General features: G+C 28.4%; 3 protein-coding genes across 4 annotated transcripts in view; 2 read left to right on the forward strand and 1 right to left on the reverse strand.

Moving 5' to 3' along the window:
• Window positions 1–17,497, forward strand: part of LOC130676629 (uncharacterized) — an 80,718-nt gene extending 63,221 nt beyond the window's left edge. The window contains exons 2-10 of the mRNA XM_057482981.1: window positions 1,347–1,627; window positions 1,944–2,476; window positions 2,549–2,811; window positions 2,911–3,289; window positions 8,668–8,799; window positions 12,327–12,514; window positions 13,563–13,706; window positions 14,046–14,170; window positions 16,505–17,497. Of these exons, the coding sequence (XP_057338964.1) occupies window positions 1,347–1,627; window positions 1,944–2,476; window positions 2,549–2,811; window positions 2,911–3,289; window positions 8,668–8,799; window positions 12,327–12,514; window positions 13,563–13,706; window positions 14,046–14,170; window positions 16,505–16,596 (2,137 nt within the window). The 3' untranslated portion in view covers window positions 16,597–17,497. The remainder of the gene's footprint in view (window positions 1–1,346; window positions 1,628–1,943; window positions 2,477–2,548; window positions 2,812–2,910; window positions 3,290–8,667; window positions 8,800–12,326; window positions 12,515–13,562; window positions 13,707–14,045; window positions 14,171–16,504) is intronic.
• Window positions 1–21,971, reverse strand: part of LOC130676583 (dnaJ homolog subfamily C member 13) — a 70,852-nt gene that overhangs the window by 19,899 nt on the left and 28,982 nt on the right. Inside the window, exon 9 of one of the 2 annotated variants that reach the window (XR_008991451.1) lies at window positions 16,884–16,987. The exons of the other annotated variant lie outside the window; for it this stretch is intronic. The gene's annotated coding sequence lies outside the window, so the exon portion shown is untranslated. Of the gene's footprint in view, window positions 1–16,883; window positions 16,988–21,971 lie in introns of those variants that run through there. 2 annotated transcript variants of the gene reach the window in all.
• On the forward strand, window positions 18,828–19,107 carry LOC130676652 (dolichyl-diphosphooligosaccharide--protein glycosyltransferase subunit 4). The gene has a single exon (XM_057483034.1). It carries the CDS (start codon window positions 18,828–18,830, stop codon window positions 18,930–18,932), a length of 105 nt encoding a protein of 34 aa, XP_057339017.1. The 3' UTR covers window positions 18,933–19,107.

Consider the following 21,971-nt stretch of genomic DNA (forward strand, 5'->3'; position numbering starts at 1 on the left):
ATGCAAACACTCAAACACTTACACGCACACTCTACACATGCATATTTACTTACATTCACACGCATATTCACTCACATGCACATGCCCATGCAAACACACACACACACACACACACACACACACACACACACACATAACCCACTCTCATGCATGCAGATGCAAAAACACCCACTTACATGCACTTTTACTCACATTCACAAACTTATTCATTCACATGCACCTGTCAGTGCAAAAAACACACACACACACACAAACACACACACACACACACACATAACCCACTCTCATGCATGCAGATGCAAAAACACCCACTTACATGCACTTTTACTCACATTCACAAACTTATTCATTCACATGCACCTGTCAGTGCAAAAAACACACACACACACACAAACACACACACACACACACACACACACACACACACACACACACACACACACACACATAACCCACTCTCATGCATGCAGATGCAAAAACACCCACTTACATGCACTTTTACTCACATTCACAAGCTTATTCATTCACATGCACCTGTCAGTGCAAAAAAAAACACACACACACACACACAAACACACACACACACACACACACACACACACACACACACACACACACACACACACACACACACACACACACACACACACACACACACACACACACACACACACACACATACACACTTTCCTCGTTTTAATAATAAATACAGTTTATCACTTAGTTTGGTTGAGAATCAAAAAAGAATAATTATAATTCTATCATATGAATTAATTAAGTATTAACTTAAGCGGTTAAACTTATCTTAAACTTTTAATGATTAGCTTAAAATAATCATTAATAATCAAATCCATTTTTAAAATTTATTTTATGAGATAAAAATGAAAAAAAATAAATATCATTGAATATTTATAGAATTTAAAGAGTGCTTTTAATAATTTCGTTTGTAATGACGACATTTTTATATTATCTGACACATTACATTTAACTTTTCATAAGTGTCTACCTTACGTTATTATTCTGACAACTTTGTCATTTTTTTCATTCATTATTACATCCATTGATTGATAATAATAACATACTGCCCAAAATGGAGCGTCCTGAGTTGAGAAAACTGGTTCATATCGGTTAGATTATTACGTGGGTTTGAGCCCGGTGGCAATTCATACGTGTTAGGTAATAGCCAAAATTTCACTTTCATTTGCGATTTAAGCTTATGATGTAATTACACATAACACCAATATTTTCTATATATGGTAATGTGTGCTAAAAAATTTATAAATTAAATTAATTTTTAAATTGAAAAATTAAAAACATTAATATTTATGACATCGGAAATGTTTCAGAGAGCAATACCTCTTCAATGTATTTGAAGTGATAGTATCAACCCTCGAATCAAAACTACAGCGGATTGAAAACTTGGACAAGGCTGTCGAGCATTTGATGAGACGGGTAGAGGCACTGGATTCACGTGTTAACGACAATATTGACAAGACAGACGCTGTAATTACTAAGCTGCGAACCTTGGATCTAAAGCTCTTCCATGCACAACCCACTTTTCCGCCGGAAGTTATGAGACAAAGTGAAGGAATGTCTGAAAGAGCTGATGGACATCAGGAAGAGTCTGGTAATAATTTTTTTATTTTTATATCTTACTCATTAGTTTAAATTATTATGATTTATATCCATTTTTTTAAATAGTAGAAATAAGTGCACAGTTTCTTGGATAGTAGATGTTTATAATTAAAAATTTTTGTACAACGTTTCGTCGGTTTCCCTTTATCAAGTACTGGAAAGACAAGAATTAATAATTACTTACTAATGAGAATTAAAATTATCAAAATAACAATCAGTTTATTGTAGTAATTAAAATAATTTTTTTTAATAATTAAAAAATTTCCACAAATTACAATAATTAAAACTTCTCTATTTTTACTTTATAGTTCCGGTAATTCGTTTAATACATAATGACAATCCAACACCCGAATATTTGGGAGAAAAGTTACTGTCGTTAGATCAAAAAGTATCAGATATTGATGATAAATTAGTCAACTTAAAAAATCAATTAGACAGTAATTTTTTACCAAGTGACGACATAAACGCCGAAGCTAGTGAAAAAAAACCAATAAGTATGAATGTTATTGAGATAACAAAAGCAATGAGTAATGAAGTTATGAACCACGTGACTATTGAAATTGAAAATCTCCGGCAAGCTACCGGTAACATGGACAGAAAATTACAATTCCATATGAACTTAGTGTCTGATACACTAGGTTCTGTTTATACGATGACCAAAGATATTCACGAGGCGCTTATTGATAAGGGACAGCAACATTCTGCGACAGACGTTAATCAAACAACGGCCAATAATGAGCAAAATCATGTTGCTAAGCGAAGTAAGATTGATCGGCTCGTCGAAAAAATTTATCCTGTAATTAATTTTTCAGACAAAATGGATCAAATTTGGACTGTAATTGTAAGTTATTGTAATTAATCAATAGTTTATTTTTTTTTTTAATTTTGACTTATTTCTGATAAAATTTTGAAGGTGGGTACTAAAACTGCGGTAGACAATCTATTACCTAAGTCAGACGAATTATTAATCCAAAATCAACGTCAAGAACGAGCAATAAGTACAATCCATTCTGACTTACGTACAAAAACTAATCAAATAATTGAAAGTCTCGAGGACGTTGGAAATAAATTAAAGAAACAGGAAAATGACATTGCAACATTTGCTCAGCGGCCAATTCCAGCAGAGCTTTTACTAGATCCAACAATAGATCGTCTTGTTGAATACGATCCCAACCGGTTCGTACAATTAAAAAAAAAATAAAAGAAAAAGCAAATCATTTATTTGTTAAAATAAAAACTAAGCTACGAAATAAATTAACTTATTTTATAAAACAGATACATTGCATTGAATGATGAATTTGCGCCAGAAGCATTACCAGCATCAACAACTACTACACCTTTCCCTACATCATCATCATTACAAGGCTCATCAGCAGCTAACCCACCATCAACAACACCAATAAGTGTTTCTGTTTCGATGTCTTCATCTACGTCAATGTCGACGTCTTCAGGTGGATCGACATCATCACCATCGTCCTCATCCTCATCGCCAATATTGTCGTCGTCATCATCATCACCACTGATACCGTCATCATCACAAAGATCAACAACACGCAACCGCGGAGTTATATTCCCAAGTGTTAAGAACAAACCGAGCCCGGCTAATTCAACCTTCACTACTGACAATGTTGTCGTCAACTACAAGGACATCAAGGTGAGTGACAGGACAATACTCTTTATGTACAACATGTTGAATGGATTAACAGGGTGCACATTGCATGTCATCGTTCGTGTAACAATATAACATATGAAATTTTTTTTTTCTATACAATGCCAATAAAGTAATTAAATGAATTAATTATTTTCAAATGATTCCAAAAATTATTAAACTATTAAAAAAAATTTTTATAATTTTTTATTAAATCGAAAATCTATAGATTTATATTTTAAGGAATTATTCCAATATTGACATAAAGAAAAAATTCTTATAACGTAAGAATTTTCCCTATTTTATATGGGTGTGTTTACAATGTCAGCATTGGAATAACTTTTATATAAAGGGATTTTTACTATGTAACATATAAATATTTCCTATGTTAAATTTCTTATGCAAACATTGGAAAAATAGCCATTTTTTTCTCCGTGTTCGAACACTTCAATTTTTTATAGTTAGTCGAAAATTATTATTATTACTTCTAATAAATAAAAAATTCTGTTCCCCGAATCGAAATCTAAGGCATACTTTGAACCAAAATGAGCATTGAAATCCTACATTCGACTTTTTAGGATATAGGGTAGAGGTATCGTTTCTGGTCACTTTAGGGCCAGTTTTGAATAATTGAAAAATTAAAATAAAATAATTTATAACAGACGGAATATCATAATTAATTTTTGAAAAATTTCAAGATACTTTTATCTCGCTATTGAAATGGTAATTTTATTTTATACTTTTTCATTAATTAAAATAAAGTATCAAATGTCCAAAAATGGAACAGTTACCACAAATGGTACTTCTACCTTAATCGTTGTAAAAACTTGAAATGAAGCAACTTAGATTTACGAATGCAAGAATTAGACCTACAAAGACATATATCATGTAACAAACAAACTCAAAATTTTTTAAATCGACTCTCTGTTGGTCCCAGGCTGCTTCTAGGTTCTATTCCACTCCTAGGTGTCATTAATCTACTGATTAAATCGCTGGATCACTTGCAGAAATTTTTTCAAGGCCTTAAAATTTTTTAAATCGAGCCTCTGTTAGTCCCAGTCTGCCTGTGGGACCCAATCCACCTTTGGGTCATTAGCCCACTGGAGAGATAACTGGATCACTTGCATCAATTCTCCAGTAGTCCGCGAATTTAACAATTTTATCTTTTTGTAGTATTCCTTGCAAGTCCTTCCTTCCGTTAAGTCTGGTTACGTTCGTTTCGCGATTTATGTCTGTGTAGGTCTAAATCATGTCTCCATAAGTCTAAGTAGGTTCAATTCAAGCCTTTGTAAATCTAAGTAGGTCCATTTCAAACTTTTACAAATATCATATCCTAACAAGTGTAATGTAGATTTTCAATGCTCATTTAGGTTCAAAGTATGCCTTAGATTTTGACTTGGGCAGTAGCTATAAAAGACTAATAGACATCTGCGGTATAAATTCTTTAGTTAGATTTATTGCATGACAATTTTATGAAATCTATTGACCTTTCAATCGCTATTATTATTATTATAACTTTATTAAGTATCATTTTTTAACCACAATAATTTAAAGTATATCTGTATTGACTTAAATATTTTACTAGTACTGAAGTGTTTGCGTAAGAATTTTTTAACTGAATTGTGCAGTTAGTATTTTTCCCAATGGATAATTAAAATATCGTTATCTTTTTATCGAAATATTATCTGATGTCGAATCAGCGGTTTCCGTTCCTCGACTAAATAACAAGAGAAACCATATATTTAGCATGAGAGAGTAAATGTCGGCATCTTTAAAACTCATTACTTAGTCTCGCTTTTGTCTCTTTCAAGACAAGCCTTTTTGATCATATATTTTTTTATCCATATACACATCACGAGCATACGTCCAAATACATTATTAAATCATGTGAGCAATAACCGCTACCCACAACTTATATCACGCGGAAGAGGTCTCATCATTACCATCATTTTAGTCTTCCTTTTGGTCTTATTATTCTTACTCTGCATTCGATGGACCCTTTTATTTATTGTACGTATATAGGCCACCTTTTTTTACTGCTCCAGTGTATATTCACGCTGTGAATAATTGCATTATGTATGCAACTCTTAACATACATACAATACAATGTATACAGTGTACATATACATAATAAAATACTTGTATATTATTTCTGAGACGCGCATCATCTGTCGAAATCTCAGCTCTTTAAAATCACCGTACACTCATAAATCAAAAAACCAAAGTGAAATTAAATTTTATATTATTAAAAATATAAGTCTATATAAAAAATAAAAAAATCATTATATTATATTTGGGTGGTCTACATACACCGTAAAAAATTCCGGTGTAAAAATGGACCCGGAGAACTTTACACGGCCGTCTAGTGTGAAATAACGGTGTAAAATTCTCTCGGTGTAAATTTTCTATCCGTGTAATATTAAAACGATGTACTTTTTTTACACCATTCCGTGTTACTCGTTGTAATTTTGATTAATGAGCAACAAACGACCATTGAATATTTTTAACTACTTAATCAATGACTACATTCATTTTATTTAGATATTAATGAGTTTTTTGAACATTTCAATATTTTTATGATTAATTTTCTTAACGCAAACATTTTCTTATCATGAATTTACATTTCCACGTATGGCGGTGTAAAAATTTTAAATTCACACCGCCTAAATTTAACACCGAATTTGGTGTAATTTTGACACCAAGACTTTTACACCGAGACATTAACACTACACCGGATCCTAAAAATTTTTAACAGTGTACTCTACCCAGTAAAAAACGAATCGTCAAAGTGTAAAGTGTGTGAATTTTTAACACTTTTGTGCATCAATTTATCACAGGATTCAAAAGTAACACTTCTTATATGTTACTGTCAAATCAACACACAAAATATGTTAAAAATAAAGTCGACCATCACACAAGAATTCTTGGAAAATTTTTACTGTTAACATATACACGTGTAACTTTTTTTAACACTCACAACATGTTAAAATACTATAAAAATAAGTGTAAACCGTTCGTTTCACAGACGATATGTGTTGATTTTGACGAATCCTTTTTTACTGTGTACATAAAACCAAAAAAATTTAATTCATAGATTTATATTTTTTATTTTTTCCTTCTTACATTCGGCCTTCATAAAATAATAAAACTCAATTTTTCATAATTAATTATTTATATTCAAATTTTATCATCAATTATTTCATTCATTTTTTTATTTATTATTATTATCGAATAATGATAATAATAATCAAAATAATAATTTTTTTTTTACAAATTAAATCGTCACTATAAATCATAAGTTATGTACATGAATAAAAAAATTAATATCTTTATTTACTTATTTTTTTTTAAATTAATTAACTAGTTAAAAATTCAATTTACAAATAAAATTAATATTTTACACTAATGTTATTTTAGATTCATTAAATTTATTTGAAAAAAATATATAAATATATTCATCATTTTGATTGCATTTAGTGAAAGTTATTATATTGATGTAGAATCAAAAAGAGAGTTTAAAAGTTTATGATTAATAAATGTTGCTTCTTAATTCTTACTGATGATGATGATGATGATGTTCGTTATGATTATCATAATAGTTCTGATTATAATAAATAATCACAGGCCAGTTAAATTATTAAGATGACCTATCGTAATATTTATCTTTAGAAAATGTACAAGTGTAAGTCTAAAATATTTCCTCTTTCACAATGCACTTGGTACACTATTATAGTTATCTATCGTTATATTCATTGCAATGTAAGTTACTTTCCTTAAAATTTTTTTATTTGTCTATTTATTATTTAAAAAAAAACAAAACCATTGTAAGTATATTATAAAAATACACTTTCTTATATAGCGATTCTAGGACACCTAAAATACCCTTCTCTTTACTTTCTTTCCATTAATAAAATTTATTTTTAACTTTATTGTTTGTTTTTTATGTTATACTAATATTTTTATCAGTGTACACGGAAAAAAATGAACTATATAAATTGAGAAACGACAAGTAATACAATGATAAAGTGATCAGTATAATACTATCACTCTGAATAGAAATTCTTTAATTTTAAAATTAAAACGTAAATAATTATCGGATAAATATTAAAATTTATTGTCTATGCAGGAAAAATTATGATGATAGTAAAGTTAACAGACGTCTAATGATTTTTGAATTTTTTTTTTTTAACGATAAGTTGTAAAAAATAAAATATTTGAAAAATTGCATTTTTAGTTTTTGAAATTTTTTCCATGTGCAAATTTATATTTTTTTGTAAATGATTTGTTGAGAAAATAAATTCGAAAATTGTTGATTGTCTTCTAACTTCAGTATCGTAAAATTATGAATGTGAATATAGCAGCCATCAGACGAATTTAAAACTATAAATGAATAGAGTAAATAATTTAAAAAATAATATTTATAAAAAATGCGCTTATTAATTTTGAAATTTTTCAAATGCGCATTTTTTAAAAATTTAATTTCGATTTATTAATAACTTCAAATTTTTCTGATGTCTGCTGTATTTACTTTCATGAAAAATTGATTTTTGAACTTTAAAAATCGTAATTTAAGTATTAAAAATTTAGGACACGAATTATAAAATTTATTGTTTGGAAAATTAAAATTCCGTATATTGACACCCGGGTTCCGGGTTATAATTTCAAACACTAATTTTTAAAGTTTCTTTTTTTCTTTGTACTGTATCAGGAAGTGATAAAATTACTATGAGAAAATAACCGAAGCATCTTTTATTTGAAGAGTTAGAAATTTTAGCCGGGGGTCAAAAGTATGTTGCCGACAGAATATATTGACAGGCGTTATTTATATATTTAAAAAATTTTTTTTTTTATTGACAAGCAAATGACCGTAAACACCTGCGGGACGAGAATCTCTTTTACTCTTTATTATTATTTATGATATTCACTGGACATTTAATATCTCTTTATCAATATATACATATATAAAAGTATATAACATTGTATAACATTGTACATGCATTTAATTAAATTAATTATAAGGAAGATGATGAAGAAGAAAAAGTATTTAAAATTTTTCACACAACTGTCGATTTTATAAATTGATATTATAATTTTTAAAGTTTATTTTCTCTTTTATATTTTATTATTACTTAATAATTTTTCATTTTATTAATTTAATTTTTTTATAAGGCATTAATTACGAACAACATATTTTAAAAATAATTTTAATTATTGCGGTGATATTTAATTAAGTTATTAAATTAATTTAAGTGGCTGTAAAAAAATTAATACATAATATTGAAAATTAATATTCAAAGATGTTTTATGTTTAAATTAAACTTATTACTTACAATAATTATTTTTTAAAAGCGTATCTTAATTAATAAAATAATTGATTTTTATAGGGATACTCGTGCGTTGATTTACTAAATGCTGGAATGAGAGAAAGTGGTGTTTACTATTTACAAATACGTGGTACAACATATTGGTTCTTAAAAGTCTACTGTGAACAAGAAATTGCTGATGGGGGTTGGACTGTAAGTTATTTTTAATTTATTATTAACATTATTAATTATTAATATTTTAAGACAAAATTTATTAATTTTATTCCATAAATAATTAATCTTTTTAGGATTTAATTTAGTTATTTTTATTTAATTAAAAAATATTCAATCAATAAAACGACAACATGAAAAAATTCATATAAGAAACAATGAATTTATTTTGAAATTTGAACTTCGATTTCTAGGCTTCTCATACGGAATAAGATATATATCAGGGAAAAGATGTCGGAAAAATAGCATACATACGACAATACTTAAGTTATAAGTCGGATATATAAGGGAGGGTGGGGCAGAGCGGCCCCCCTGAAATTTTGACCAAAAAAAAAATTTTTTTTTTTTCGACTAATTACTATAAATCCGATATGTTTGCGCATTTTTACCCCTACGCATGACATTTGGGGCAAAATGGACAAGCCCAAAATTTTGAAAAAGTGATTTTTTCATATTTTTATCGTCAAATTAAAAAAAAATTATTATAATTCCACATTTCTAGCCCTACGCATAACACCTGGGGCAAAATGGACCAGCCGAAACTTCCGAAAAAATTATTTTTTCATATTTTTCGGCCGTTTCTTTATGTAAGAGGCAAATTTGGTCACTAAAAATTTATAAAAATTAAATTTTTTTTTTAGTTGATAAATTTTTGAAATAAAGTAAAATTATAGAATTGATTTTTTTTTTTTATCAAATAACAATTAGTAATTAAGGTAATCGAGAGTGAACGATTTATTACACTTTAAAAAATTTTTTTCGAGTAATATAAAACCAAAAATAGTTGTCAAGAGAAAGAAATACATTCTCAATGATGAAAACAATTTAAAAAAAAAAAAAACGAAAAAAAAAATTTTTTTATCACTTTTTAAAGGGGGGCCGCTCTGCCCCACAAAAAAAAATTTTTTTTTTCAGAATTTTGGCAAAATTTCCATAAATTTGTTCGAAATAGGACAAAAGTAAAGTGATCTTATGGTTGAAAGCCACAAAAAATAATAATTGGCGTAGGGGGGCCGCTCTGCCCCACCCTCCCCTATATCATTGCCATATCTGAATTAGTTAAGCTAGAATTTTGATTATTTTACAACAGTCAAAGTAAAATCTTAAAGCTTATCATAAAAAAATAATCATACTTTAAAAAAAATTAAATTGACCCTCAACAGTATGAGCGAGAATACTCTTAATTTTTCATATAAATTTAAACAGATCATTTTTTCTCGATCAAGCTGACATTTAGTAGTAATTGGCATATTTTTAACGGAAATTAAAAATATCCTCGATATACTTCGCAAAGTAATTTAATCCGAATATTTATATACTTTTTATTCAATAAAATTTATTGAGATTAATTTTTCTTTAAATGCATCATTTATAAAAACTGTATACGTTATTTTTAAATCACACAATAAATTACTTTACGGTTTAATAATTATCGAGCCCAGGGTTGTCAAGTAATAAACCGATAATGTGTTGCAAAAAAAAAAATTATCTTTTCATTAATGAAAACGAAGCACATCAATGATAATAGATTAAACAAATTTTTTAATTTTTTATTTAAAAAATAATAAGGATAATCAGCAATGTGATTATTTGTTACTAATTGAGGTCATTAACTTAATGACAGCAGTGGTAATAACACTTGAAGTGGGTGTAATATATAACAGTCTGACTTTATAAATCCCGTTGTGATAATTTATTAAAATGTAAAAAAAATTTATCAGTAAATCACGCCTCTGCCAATTCTCATAGTTTACTATGAATAATTTAAAAATAGCGGCAATAATAATACAGGTTTACAACGATACTATGAGATGTATGTATATTAAAATAATATAACGTCATTGTGCCAGTTATTGAAGACTAAAACAATATTTATAATAGTAATAGGATCGCAGTGAAAGGGTTTTTGCATTTATAGAATGTTAAAACCTCTAGACTAACTCTATAGCAATGACTAAGTCGAAGGTTATTGGTTCGTAATAATGCGAACAAGAAAACGGGGTTGCGGTGATCAAGTTGACGAGTCAGCTGGTGGTCCATTATTATTATTATTAATATTTATTTATTTGGCTATGAAGTCTAAGCTTCTTGCAGCCATCCATATAAAATACTATATAATATAATAGCATCATACAAGATAGTATAAAATTATAATTCATTACAATATCATCAAATTAGCTAGTAATACTAAAAAAATGTTCAAAGCACGACATACGGAACTCTTTAAATGTTAATTTATTTGTACAATTGACTGGTAAATTGTTCCATGCCCTCATTGCACATATGTATATACAATAAACAATTTATAATATTTAGCACTACGACAATTTGGTAATGCTAATAAATCTTGTCGTATATCATCTCTTCGCAGTTTTGGCCTCTAAAATATAAATTTCATGACGAAATAAAGCCACGTAACCCATATGAATTGCCTTATATATTAAACAACAATAAAAGAATTCACGCCTTGTTTTTAATGTATGCCATCCTAATTTTTTTGTAATAAGGAGTGACGTTCGTATCTAGGGATATTAAAAATAAAACGTTCACAGGCATTCGTTTTTCTCTGTAACTTTAATTGCTGTTGTGCAGTTATGTGCACAATAATCAAATATTGGCCAAATTAGTGTTGTAATGAGTTTCCCATACAAAAAAAAGAATCGGCCCATTACTGGGTCATGAATGGCTGCCAATTTTCCAGCATCGGCAGAAGATCGGCTGAATATCGGATGATAACGGTATACCAAGCATGGCAGTCGCAAGCATTGGCCAATTGTGGCAATCAATCAAGAGCACTCGATCAAACCGTTGGCTAACGAACGGCGGTTAATTGTGCGCTATTTTTATAAGCAAAAAGACGGCTGCCAATGATTCACCATGCAAGGGCTAGTATAGTTAGCCATTTATTGGCCAATCATTGCAAACCAGGCATCGGCCGATCTATGGGAAAATGTCGAAGATCGGCGACTTTGTATGGGTTCTTTCGTAGTTACATATTAAAAATGTCTTTATTCATTTTCAATCGTGCAAGCCCTGGCGGTTTTGAATCACCCTGAAAACACCCTGGAAACACGGTGGAATCACGGTAGATCCACGGTGGGTTTTTTTTCATTTTATCACCGTGGAATCAGGGTGGTCACACGGTGTATCCACCCTGATTCCACGGTGTATACACGGTGATAAAATGGCACAAACCCACCGTGTAACCACCCTGGATCCACCGTGATTCCACTGTGTTTCCACTCCCAGGGTGTTCCCAGGGTGATTCAAAACTGCCAGGGAGTGCTCTCATACTTTTATAGCATAAATCTCTTACTTGTTCCGACCATGATTATTATCTAAAATAACACCTAAATACCTGACCGAATTCCAGTAACTAATTTCGACATTATCTACTCTAATTTTAGGAGCTACTTTAAAAAATTCTGAGTTAATTTTATTGTTACATTATGTGGTACAATTGGTAATACGAGAAAACCAGTAATTAAATAATTTACTTTTTTTTATAGGTAATACAACGACGTGATGATTTTGGTGATCCACGAGAGAATTTTAATCGTGACTGGGCAGATTATAAAAATGGATTTGGTGATCCTGCACGCGAATTCTGGCTTGGTAATGAGAATATTTATATGCTGACGAATAATGAGGATTATTCATTGAGAGTTGAACTTGAAGATTTTGAAGGCAATAAAAGGTTAATACTTTCTTCATAATTTATTATTCATATAATGATATTTCGTAATTAATTATCGCATTATAAATCATTTTTTCATTTTTAAATTAATTATTATTATTTATACTCAATAAAAATAACAAAAAATATTAATTTGTTAATAAATAAAGTAATGATATATTATCGATAAAATTAGATTATAATCTATTGCATAAATAACTTATAAATATAAATAAAATAAACGGTATAGATTGAATTTTTTGATAAACGACTAATGAGCATGCAAGTGCACGATGGACACGCGAAAACGAAAGTTTTGACTTTTAGTCGACAGTATCGATGTATACATATATGTATATATTTGTATATATGTTATATCTCGCGTATAATGTAAAAGGAATATAATATAAAAATCTATATGCATCACGGTGGTCGGTTTAAAGAGTTTGAATTGGATCTGAAAAGTTTAAGAAGAAGGTGGATCGACAGATCGATTCGTTGTGCATGAAAATAACGCCACGAGGAACGAAAGTCACCTTTGATTATTATACTTTACTTTTTACTTTCCCCTCTTTAGGGTGGACGACGTACGGTAGACCAACTCAAACTCACTTGACAAGATCGATTGGCAGGTCTTGTCTTCGTTTACTCGATTATTTCTTCTGTATATATATACATATGTTTATACAATATATTTACACATTTATATACCCGCGTGCCAATTACGCGGCTTCTGTCTTTCAACTACAGCGAAAGCATAATTAAATACCTCTGAATAATATATATATTTTAAATAGACATTTATCAATTTGTTGCTGTATTTTATAGATAAAATGTTCGCTTGTGTATATAATTTTTTTCATCACTTCTAATTGACATCTTATTCAATAAACTCATACTAAAAAATTTAAGTAGTCATGATGTTTTATTTAACATGAAAAAAAATTATGCTTTAACTATTTCTTAATTTTGTTATTAGGCAACTTATAATTTAATTCGCTTTAAATATTTAGCTAAGAATAGACCGGGAATTAATTTGTTTTATTTTTAAAATTATTTTTTTTTATAGATATGCCCAATATTCACACTTTAAAATTTATTCAGAAAGTGAATATTATAAATTAGAGATTGATGGATACGAAGGTAATGCAGGTGACTCATTAAATGATCCATGGTACGGTTCTAACAATAGTCCTTTCTCTACTTACAATCGGTGAGTAAAAAAATGATAATTATTATAATAATAAGAAAAAAATATATATTTATATATGTGTATATATTTACAATAAATAATAAGTCTATTCTTCTGTCATAATTTGTGAGAGAGTGAAAAGAAAACTATATAATTTTTTCTAGTAATTTTAGTATTAGAAAAAAACAGATGAAAATACTTTTACGATTAAAAGATCAACTGTGATAATTAATTTTAGAGACAAACTAGTAAACAATAAAAAAAAGTTGATAATGATGTAATTTAATTTTAATTATCTTATATTAATAAAGAAATTCATTTATGAATACTGAAATTAAATTAATATTTATGACATTACAGAGATAATGATAGATCATCATTGAATTGTGCTTCAATGCTGAAAGGCGGATGGTGGTGGAAATCATGTGGTAGAGGATTAAATGGACTTTACTTAAATGATCCACAAGATCTTACAGCACGACAAGGTAATAAAATATTTTATTTACTAAAATTATACTTAATATTGTTATTTGTATAACATAAAAGTCTCATTGAAAAAATTTCACTAAAAAAATATCCTGAAGATACTCAGAAAAAATGTATGTAATATATAAATAATTCCTTTGTGGGATAAATATTTCCGACACGAAAAAAATGCACGATAAATATATCTACCCTGTTTAAAAAATCTCATAGAATCCAATAGATTCTCATAAATTCCCTTAGAAATTTGATATGAATTAATGAGTTCTATGAGAAGTGCTATAGTTAAGTATAGGGCCTTATACATACAGCTGTACACGGAGAGAAAAATATCGCCAGAATGACTATCCAATGTATCCTCAAATGACGTATCGTCAGAATAACGATTCGTATACCTAATTTAGGAATACTCTCATATTAATTTAATAATCTATAGTATCGATAAAATAAAGATACGTATTTGGGTTAGGTTAAATATTCGTTTATTTAATTTAACAATACGGCGAATAGCCTTTGTAACGATATGTAGTTTCGTTGATATAGGTATATGTATCGCCAGCGTGAGGATCCATATAGCTAAATTGGCTATACGTATCATCGTTCTCGGTTGCGGGATGCCTAAATACAGAGTTTGCGCGATAGTCATGTCAGCGATTCATAAAATGCCTAAAATAAGGATACGGATCGTCATTTTGACTATCCACTGTGAGGATACTCTGTATAGCTAAATTGGCTATACGGCGTATCGTTAAGTAAGATGACTATACAGCGTGTAGCCAGAATAGCGATACGTATACTTAATCTGGCGATATTTTTCTCTCCGTGTAAGAATCTATCACTTCCTATCACTACTAAAAAAATACAGGAACGTTTATTTAACAAAGTTAGGAATAAAGCCTATGTAACGAGAAATCATTTCTATCTTGTACATCCTTACAGGCAAAGAAATGTCAAGTAAATATGCCTATACGGCATAGTAATAATTACATTCTCCAACATGAATTAGTGAAAATAAGTGAATATTCACTAATTCAAAGTGCAAATCGAACCACTAATTGACTCCAAAAAGTGGTTCGATTGGCACTTTGAATTAGTAAATATTCACTTATTTCACTTATTCATGTTTAGAGAGCAGTACTATATAATTTGTGTCACGCCGCTCTTATGTTACTGCTTATACAAACTAGAGAGTAATGTAATTATTACTATATTGCATACCCTAGCGGATCCGAATTACAGCAAATTACTCTAGTTTTCGGTAATTTACGGTAAAGTACCGCATTTACGGTAAAATTGCGGCGATCCTCGTCAATTTGCGGTAATATTGCGTTATTTTATGGCGAAAGTGCGGTATTTTACCGCAAATTTACGGTAACATTGCGGCATTCTACTGTAAAATGCCGTACTTTACGGTAAAATATCGTATTTTCCGGTAATTCTTCTGAATACCGTAAATTATGGCATTATACCATAAATTACCGATTTAGTGCGAATTACTGTTAAATAAGGCAAATTTGCAGTAAATTACGGTATTTTGCAGTAAAATAGATAATTTACCGTAATTCAGATCCGCTAGGGTAGGCATACTTACTTGACATTTCTCTCCGTGTCTTAGATCCAAAAACTTGTAAATTTTGGCCGTAGTGTTATGCAGTACAGAAATAATTCTTCATGGACTCTATACCTCACTTCGTCAAATCAACTCTCTTAAAATGAATCAGTAAAAAGTACTCCAATCAGTGAATATTCACTGCACAAATAGTCCCAAGTATATCACTGATTGAATCAGTGATATACTTGGGACTGATTCGCGGTAAATATTCACTGATTTGTCAGGCGTCGGCATTTTTCACTGATCCATTTTAAGAGAGAACGTTCAAGTATTTTTTAGTAGTAATAACATTACTACTGATGGTAAATTTTGTTTACTGAGTTCGGTTGTGACTCCTAGTGGATTGAAATTACGGTAAATTATTGCGTTTTAACGCAAAATAACGTTTTTTATCGCAGATTTGCTGAATTTGCGGTAATTTACGGCATAATATGGCGAAATACCGTCAAATGCGGCATTTTATCGTAAATTACCGTCGCTCATTGTCGTATTTTATCATAAAATGCCGTACTCTACGGTAAAATACCGTATATTGCGGTAATTCATTTGAATGCCGTAAATTACAGTATTTTGCAATAAGTTGCCGTAATTTACCGCAATTCGAATCCAATAGGGATTACTGTACATTTTTTTTCATGTAGAAAACTTATTATTTTGAATAAAGTACCAGTTTTTTAATATTTTATAAAATTGTTCTATAAGCTCGAAATTTTTATTGTTAAAGGTATTGTTTGGTTCCGTTGGAGAGGATGGGACTACACCTTAAAGAAAGCCACAATGATGATAAAACCCAAGGGCCCAATGTCTATGAGTTAAAATTAAATTCTACTCAAAAACACGTGTTACTTATCACCTACAGACTTGGCGGCACAAATTAAAATTTATTTATATTTATAAATAACAAAATACCAATTTAATTTCTGTTAAATATTTTATATATTTAAGACAATTAAAAGAAGTATAAAAATAGTTATTCATACTCGATAATGAATGAAAAATTAAAACTTAAATTTGAATGCTGAAAAAAAAATATAATTAATGATGAATGCTAAGTATTTTTTTCGCCTTGTTTGAGTGGTTTCGCCATATCATTATTTGTCCATATGATTATGAAAGTACACACAGTATTCTTTTGTCACTATTTTATAAAATAAGTGATTTGCTCTTTTATCATTTAGATTAATTCGCCTCGTCGTTTTTAAGTGATCTAAAAAGAGTTAAATGAAATAAAAAATATAATTAATGAATATGTATTAAATTCAATTAATTAATTGAGACACTTCGTAATCAGTATAAAAGTATCATAAGAGAATTATCATTATAATTAACTTTTAATTTGTATGGATGTGAAAGAAGTATATTGAACAAAAAAAAAATTATTTAAATTATAAAAAAATTAATAAGTAAAAAATAAAATTTATAAAATTCTTTCTTTGCAGAAAATATTTGGCTGCATTTTATTATCTAGTAGTAATTTGTTTTTATGTAAATCAATTAGTGATTAATAAATCGATGAGGCTATCGGGACAATACTGCAATGTCCATCTAACTTGAAATAATATATTCCAGAGAGTGCATTATTGCTTTATAAAATGAGAGTAATTGTTAAGAAACCACCGATTTACTGTTAAAAAAAATATTGAAAATAACACAAAAATGGCACTCTTTGGGTGAACGAATGTATATTCAAGTTTTTTTTTTTTTTTATTTGTAAAAATACTCTTAAAATAAATTTGTTAATGAATAAAATAAATATTAGTTGTATTTAAAAATTCGAACAAAATAAAAAATCGGGTTTAAAATTTAAACGCGTGCATCGAGACAAAAAGAAATGTAAATTATAATTATTTTGATGAATGAATCACATAATTATTTTTAAATTAATTATTTTATGTATAAAGTTGATGGAATTGCCGAAAAACATTATGATGTGAGAAAGTAGATGGTAAAAAAATAAAATGAAAATTGTTGGATATAAATTAATATATATTTTTGAATTATTGTTAATAATGTTTTAATTAATTATTGTAAATAAAAAACGCACGCATGAAATGTTTTATAAGTTGTAAAAAGCTTTTGAAATAAACTTATCTCTTTTGTAAATTTAACACATTTTATTGCAATTCTTTTTTTTTCTGGGAGAATTGAACTTTTAAGAAGTCAACATGGACTACTTATGCAACTGCAATCAGCAACATAATAGCGGCCTCAGGAAATTTTTTCTAGATTTTCAGGAAAAGATCAACAGTTAATTAAGGCCGCCATTTTGTTAATTTTTGAAAAAAAAAAAAAAAAAAGCTTCGATCAGGCCCAGGATTATCTATTTATAAAACTAATTTTTTTCATCCGATTGATTTTAGATGAATCTCCAAGGACTTATGACAGTCACCGCAAGGGCCTTTTTTTTTTTTTTTTTTTTTAAACTGGGTCAACACAGACAGCTATAACTTTGAAAATTATAAATTTTTTTTTTTCAAATTTTCGTGACTTCAAGTCAAAACATTGTTTAATAATGCCATATTATTACTTTTGTAAAATAAAATGATTTAATAGCAAAAAAAAATTACTGAAAATTCTCATTTTTTCGTGTCTCTGACTGCCCCTAACCCCTTAATAATATAGATATAGATTATAATTCAAAATTAATGAGAAGACACCAGATACTCTATCTTTGGACACTTTAAAACTCTCGAAACACAAGCGCTAGTAGTTGCTTCCAACCGATAATACAGCAAATGATTCTATCATCAGAGTTTTTATTTTTCCCAAGCAAAATGAAAGAATATCTAGTAAGAATATCTTCTATGGAAAAATATTATTATTATTTATTTTAACATTATCTTGTTGTGCAGCGTGTCACAAAAAACCGACGTGTCAATCGTTGAAATTTGATTTTTATTGATCAAAACTCAAAAAAAAAACAAAGTTCAAGGTAAATATATTTTAAATACTTGAGTGTTGTTATATAAACAATCATTTTTTTTTTATAAAATATATTATTTATAAGCATAAATAAAATAATTAAAAATACTAAATGTTTATTACAGATGATCACAGACGTCCAATTAGCTATTTTTTCCAACATACTCGGGGTTACACTATTTTTCCTTGTTTTTCTATACCACTACATCAAAGCTAATTACTCAAAATAATTTAAAATAAATATAAAACAAGGAAATGATTTCATTGTGGCAATTCTTGTACATCAATTAAAAATCAACTTGGATTCATCATAATGTTAATTTATAATCATAAAATGAGATTTAAAAACATGTAAAGTAATTAATTCATTTTCATTTATTTTATTAATAAAATAATTAAATTTTACTGACTGTCATATTTATTTTTACCTTTTTAAGACGAGTGTGAATGTCACAGACATCAGACAAATTTAAAATTATTAATAAATAGAGTAAATAATTAAAAAAATAATATTTTTAAATAATGGACTTATTAATTTAAAATTTTTTTAAATGCGCATTTTTTTTAAATTTAATTTTATTAATTATTTACTCTATTTATTGGTAATTTTAAATTTGTCTGATGTCTGCTACATTCACACTCATTTTTTAAGTTAAATTTTTACTTATTGCTTGCATACAAATTGATAAAAAAATCACAGCTTAATTTATGTATTTATATTTATTGAATAATCGATATAACTAAATTTAATAATAGATTTAAGTTTTTTTTTTTCAAGACCAAAAAGTAAATTAATCAGTGAATCTTAATAATGAATAATTTAAAAATTATAAAACTTTTCGATATGATACTGGTACCATTCAATGCAACATCGTTCGATAAACGTTTTAGGATACTTATCATAGTTAATTCATACACGTTTCATTGTTTATTCATAATACCTGCATAGAAACTTCAAGTTTCAGTGTCTTTAATTTTAGCCACTCAAAATAGACTAATATCAGGCCAATGTCGCAGACAATGATAAGCGGATGAGTTATTCCCAACCCTGATTAAAAGAAACTATTCAATTTTACAACTATATAGATATACATTCAACATTGAGTGAATCGTTTTGTTTAACCAGGGAATACTTCGAATCAACGGGTACGAACAATTGTGATTTTTCCTTAGGACAGAAAAAAAACATATTTTTACCCATTGTAAGTAAAATTTAATTTTAGTTTATTTTCGTCCTATTATTTAGTAATTTTTCAAAAAGATTCCAAAAAAGTTCCGCATGTGGAACTTCTAAACATGAGACAGATTAGAGCTTCGAATAGAACTTTTTTGGAACGTTAGTAATTTCGATGGTAGAAAAAAAGTTTTTATGAGCAAATTTAGAGTCGAAAAAAGACGTTTTTGGAACTTTTTTGGAATTTTATATGGAAATTCCTAAAAAGTTACAGAATTACGACTTTTGAATTTTTTATGGACTAAAAAAAGCATTCCAAAATCACTAATTTTGCATCTTTTGTAGACTAAAGTAGTTCTAGAAACATGCCAAAATAGTTCAAAAATCACAACTTTTGAATTTTTTATAGAACTAAAAAAAAACGCCCATAAAAAATTCTAACAAAGTTCCAAAAACGTCCTTTTCTTACTCTAAATTTGCTCATAAAAACTTTTTTTTTTACCATCAGAATTACTAACGTTCCAAAAAAGTTCCATTCGAAGTTCTAATCTGTCATTTTTAGAAGTTCCACATGCGAAACTTTTTTAGAATCTTTTTGGAACTGATTTTTTTTACACAGGTAGTAAGATCGCGTTTTTCGACACGCTCCCTATCAAAAAATTCTCATAGAATCCAATCAATTGCGACAAAAACCACATAGAATCTTATAGGCTGTATTGGTTTCTATACGGTTTTTGTCGCATTTGAGTGGATTCTATGGGAATTTTTGAATAGGGCTCTCCACTATACAGAACTTCCAAAATTACCAATGAAGATGCCACAGAAGTAAATTTTTTTAGAACATCATCGGACAGTTGCAAAAAGAAAGCTAGAAAGGCAATTTTAAACTGAGAATTTTGGATCTGGTCTTTATTTTTGTTATTATTATTGTTATGTTGATGATTAATTATTGCTTTTGTTATTATTTCTATGTATAATTGCCGAGGAGCGTTTATAAATACATAAATGTTAATGTCACGTTCCTAATTCTAAAAGGACTTACATTTTTATACGCCCTTCTACATTCAGAAAACTTCCTAGAACCATAAAGATCTATAATTTTTTTTTATTGCTAATCGTTTTGAAGACTTATTTTAAAGCTCAAAATTGAAAAAAGAATGTCAAAGCCAAAAGGAGAGATAATTTAAGACATGCGCCCTTTAGGCTTTCAAAATTATTTTTTAATTTTGAGCTCTAATAAGTCTACCAAAAAATTGGCAATGAAAAAAAAATTATACGTCTTTTTGGCTTTAAGAAGCTCCCTAAATTCAAAAAAGCAAATAAAAATAGAAGTCTTTTTGAAATTAGTGACGACATAAAAAAACTAAAATAAGAAAAAGTGTTAGTATTTTAAAAATGAATTTGTAACGGAACTATAGACTTTAGAAAAAAATTTTTTAAACAAAAACTGTAGAAAATTTAATTTTCTACAACAAAGATTTATAGGCTTATTAACATTTCTCTAATAGTTTCTGAGTTCTAGAGAAAATGAAAGAGAGATCAATCAATTAAAGAACTAAGTGCTAAAACTTATTTTCTTATTTTATTTTGCAATTACGTGGAAATAATTAAGTGTACGTAAAAATATAATGAGAACTTTTTGGTAGAGGATTTAATTTGTTATTGAATAGTTTCTATAAATTTTTTTACAATAACTGTTGACTTTAAATTTTGAATTTCTGATAAGAATAAAAACATCTTTCAAAAAAAATAAATCGACACCCAGCAAAGCAGGTCAAGATACTTCTCATATTAAGTAAATCAACTGTAAAAAACAAATATTTTTACATCAGATATTGCAAGGATATTGATAATTATGTTACATCATTACAATATGCTTAATTAGTTTGTAAAATGACTTATCTGATTATTTTTTTTTATTTGGTATCAGATATGTAAGCATGGATTAAACAGCCTCATAACATTTTCAATTTTTTATTATAATTGATTGTTCACTAGCTGATTCAACTGAACAGCTAATTAAAGTGTGTCGATTTTTTTCTATTTCAGTTATTTTTTGATATCTTTAATTTATTACTGAAAGATAAAGTCATGA

This window comes from Microplitis mediator, chromosome 1, assembly GCF_029852145.1.
Source record: "Microplitis mediator isolate UGA2020A chromosome 1, iyMicMedi2.1, whole genome shotgun sequence".
Lineage (NCBI taxonomy): Eukaryota > Metazoa > Arthropoda > Insecta > Hymenoptera > Braconidae > Microplitis > Microplitis mediator.

Coding starts and splice junctions, on each gene's coding strand:
- LOC130676652 (XM_057483034.1), top strand. CDS start 18,828: ATGATCACAGACGTCCAATTAGCTATTTTTTCCAACATACTCGGGGTT.